The sequence below is a fragment of the Morone saxatilis genome, unplaced genomic scaffold (genome assembly GCF_004916995.1).
Source record: "Morone saxatilis isolate NCDOM2014 unplaced genomic scaffold, NCSU_SB_2.0 Contig22, whole genome shotgun sequence".
Taxonomy (NCBI): domain Eukaryota; kingdom Metazoa; phylum Chordata; class Actinopteri; family Moronidae; genus Morone; species Morone saxatilis.
Genome location: NW_023339785.1, coordinates 10049863 through 10054141, shown reverse-complemented (window position 1 = coordinate 10054141; position 4279 = coordinate 10049863). Strand labels below are relative to the sequence as shown.

At 41.1% G+C, this 4279-nt stretch overlaps 1 protein-coding gene across 7 annotated transcripts in view; it reads right to left on the bottom strand.

Annotated features, from left to right (window-relative positions):
• diaph2 (diaphanous-related formin 2) overlaps positions 1-4279 on the bottom strand; it is a 354389-nt gene that overhangs the window by 55146 nt on the left and 294964 nt on the right. For all 7 annotated transcript variants that reach the window (XM_035669470.1, XM_035669472.1, XM_035669476.1 and 4 more), the window contains one exon: positions 2004-2139. In XM_035669470.1, the coding sequence (XP_035525363.1) occupies positions 2004-2139 (136 nt within the window). The remainder of the gene's footprint in view (positions 1-2003; positions 2140-4279) is intronic.

Genomic DNA, 4279 nt, shown 5'->3' with positions numbered 1-4279 from the left:
CTATCTATCTATCCATCTTTATATATTTATCTATGACTAAGGTTATGATTAAAAAAATGAGGACAAGAAAAAGTTTATCAAACTGGAGATCTATTGCAGCGCTTCAATTAGCCTTTAACCTTTAAAATGCTAAATAAATGGGGAAAATGTTTGGACATGATTAATTTATGGTAAGATAAATTAAAAAAGCATCTTGTGCAGTACACTACCTTATTTTCATCAACCTTCACAGACAACACGGCTGATGCCCGGCATGAAATATTAATGTAAAAAGTCCCCTCAAATAACTAACTCCTCAAAATATCTGAAGCACACATAGAATTTCAGAACAGAATGGGAGAGAAGAGCCAAAACTCTCAAGCCAAGGCTGTCAACTGGAGAGGCGTAGAGGCAGAGAAAAGAAAGATGTGCAACAAGAAAACACTCAAAATCCTGCTATTTGTGTTCCTACCAAACAGTTTAAAGAGAAACAGAGAGAACACACCAAGCTGCTGTAACCTCCAACCTGCTTCTGGCTCAAATTAATTCCCATTCACAGGATCCGTTTAAAGTGCTCTGCATTTGATTGTCCTTTCTCTGATCACTTTTTACATAGAGAGAAGTTAGTACACAAAAAGGAACTATTCAAGTTTTTAATAAAAATGTGTCGTTAATCCAGGTAAGAACCTTGACGGAGGAAAAAGCAGCCTTACTTCAGCACATCTTGAATTTAAAAGTGTGTGTTCCATAACCGCCAAGGTCATTGTGATCGCGAGTGTCCAACGAGCTAGGTGTTGGTGTGGAGGACAATCCCCACTATCTCCAAGGCTGCAGGCGACGTCGCCCATGTCATCCTTATGTTTTATTCATGCGAGTCATATTATGGCATTCAGAAAGCTAGATCAAAATCTGCTCTGGCAGAAATATTTAATATCATACCTACTTCTCTACCCTTCTCCATCTGGTTAGCCAGAATGAGAGAGAAGGGTAGACAGCCTCCTTCAGCTCAGCCATGTTGGATTATTAAAAGTGAAGCTTTCAAAGAGGTCACTGCTCAGGGAAAAAAAAGGGAGGGAAAAAAAAAAAAACTGTAGCATGCATCAATTATCTTGGAGAGTTTGTGGCATACTGAAGACTGTCTTGTCACATTTCCCAATGTGGCTGAGCTACAGAGAGGTCCTTGGCTGGCGCTGACATTTAGAAGCTGGTGAATTGTGGAAATCCCAGTCTGTTTGTCAAAAAAATGGACAAAAGACCACACTGACTGCTTGCAAAGCCCCTTCAGGCTTGAAATTCCTTCACAATGTCATTGGCATAACTAGACACAGGCATCTAACTCTGTCGCTCTAATTTTTCACGTCTGAACAACTGCAACTTACACTAATCAATACACGGTTTACTGGCATCGCTGGAGGACAATAGAATAATTCCAATGATTCACAACAATAAATATAGCACACTGCCTGCAAACAATCTCAGACTGGAGAAATAATCATTTTCTGTCATATTGCTTGCACACGGCCGGTGATAAACGCATAACAACAGCATGATCACGTTGGAAGTGAAACCTACTGAGCAACTTTCAGCCTCTTTTATGTATCAAGTCTACCTCAGCTTCTTATGTTTAAATGTGTTTAAATTATTACTTTACTCCAATATCTGGTAGTGCTACCAATTAATAAGAATGATAACTATTACTTTAAATGTGTTAAATGTTTAGAAATATATGTACGGGAGAGATTGTTTCTCTCTATGTACCGTGGGGGAAAAAAACAAAACAAGCTAAAAGTAGCATAATCTGTCTGTTGTTTGGTAGCAGTGCATCGGCTATGAGAGTTTACTATAAGATTTCTTCATAGCTGAAAAAGATGACTCCCCCCACTCCTACACATTATCCTCTTGCTTCAGAGTTCAAATCTGTGTGAAGCACAACCCCCTTTTCCACCCTCCTGTTCTCCTCCTCCTAACTCCCCACCTGCCTCCCCGTCTCCGTCTCTGTGGTGGCGCGGGAAGAAGTGGCATACCTTTGTTCATGTCAATCAGCTGCTTCTTCTTCTGCTGGCGCTCCTGCTTCTCGCGCTCTGCTTTCTCCTTCGCCAGCTTGGCTCTCTTGATCTTCTCCTCCATCTCCCTCTTCTTGTGGTTCTCCTTCACTGCTTCCTGATGAGGCACACACACAAACGCACACACACCACACACAGCACACACCACACACACACACACAGATAAAATCAGAATCTGGCTCCTGCCACCACCACTCTTTTAGTGTCTTCACTACTGTATAGTGTTTCAGAAGTAGCAGCATGCCATCTAAATTCTTACCCAGAGAAGGGTTTGATAGTTCGAGATAAGCTGCTGGAATAAACAATACATCATACCTTGTGTATGGGCTTTTTAATGTAAGCATATTTGTCTGCAAAGATTCTGTACTGCTTTACATATTTTCAATAACACAGACAGCTGATTTGTTGTCAATAATACATCAATATGGCTCTTTATATATATGTAAAAAGGCTAGATGATCATCGCACATATGGACCATGCTAGTATATTTCCTTTGACAGTATGGGGGAGCCATTGCACGATAAAAGAAATGCGTAGCAGCAGTGCGCCAGTCTCTGAGGAGAGAGAAAGAGATATCATCCTTCTCCTCCTCCTTCGTGACCGGCTGAAATGTCAGGAAGGAGTCAGAGAAAGAGAGATAATCAACAGTACGGATTCAGCCTTTACAAATGTGTCAGTTTGTTCTTGTGCCAACAGAGAGTAAGATGCAACCGTGTGACCTTTGGAGACAACAAAATGTTCCCTCCTCCCAGGCCTGTGGCGAAGCCCTTGACAGGACCCATCATAGGTGTTAGTGTATGTGTGTGAGAGGTCACACTGCGTGTATACATGCATATGAGCCCCATGCTGGAGTCCATGGGCATCTTTGTGCTTCTGCTCATCTGTGGCGTTCCCCATTTATGTATGCATATGTGTGTGTGGTAGCAAGTGAAGGCATGGCCCTTGTCTGTGCACTGATATAATAAGTGGCGACAGTTATGCCCCCCATCTAATGCCCCTGTGGTCCTGATGTGTGTGTCGTGTTGGCAGCTAAGACAGAGGGATTACAGGGATTGTGGGGAAGGAACAAGGAAAGAGCAGCTCATCATGCCAGTCAATAGTAGAGCTTTGCTCCACATCCAAGGACATGAGCCCTTATTGTCACTGTCTCCTTGTTGGATGACAAGGGCAATGAGAGGGACAGAAGGGGGGAAAGAGAGGCAGAGATGGGGTAATGGAGGAGCCAAGTTGGGATGATAGAAAGACTCACAATTGAGAGGGAAGGCAACATAATAAGGGAGAGTGAGTGCGTTTTTGTATTATGTGCATAATGAAAATGTGGTAAGAGATGTTTTGCTTTGTCAGCTGCTACAAGTCGATGAACTGAACACTCAAAAATCAACTTACATTTTATCAGCACATCAAGGTTGTGTAAACGCTACAGCTACACTCTATAAGGGCTATTGACTACGTGCACTTTGCTGCTGTTTTGAATAGGAGTGGATGAGAGCCGTGCTGTATATTCAGTAATGAAACAGTTAACATTGTACATTTTGTTTAAGTGATGGGCAGCTCTGGCAGCACAAATCAAATTGATTTCTGTCCTCCTCCACTGACAGGACTCAATTCATTTTGGAAGTAAGATTGCTGCATTGCTCAACATCTACAGCATAAGTTGGAAGATAAATTATGCAGATTACAAATAAAATCCTGCCGGCAAAACTTATTTTAAACAAACAACTAATTCTGACTGTAAACATGATTATGCAACGTAATTATGTTGCTCTAATCACACAGCACCACTAATTACCATAGCAACAAATATGTTTTCACTGATCTCTTATTTTTCCCATACCATTCTCTTTGACTGCCCCTGTTTTGCTGTTGGCAACAACCGATTGTATCAGGTCTCATTTTCTTGCTAACACTGTATATTGTAGGAGGACATACAAGAGATAAACAATCCTCATGGGATGTGTTTTCAAAGATTATCTTCACTGCAGAGAACCAGATTTAAATCTGATCTAAACATAAGTCAAAAGATCTGGTTCCTCTTCACTCTGCTCAAATGTTCTGTGTGAATTCCAACAATGTGGGAAAATATTTTTAGAAAAAATCCCTGCGTCTCGTTTTGTCTCTTGAGAACTCTCATCTACTCGACATCAAAGTATAATATTTACATCAGGTAACCATGGCCTTCACACTAAATTGAGGTAAACAATGTATAAATGTATAATATACATTTAGTCCAACTAAC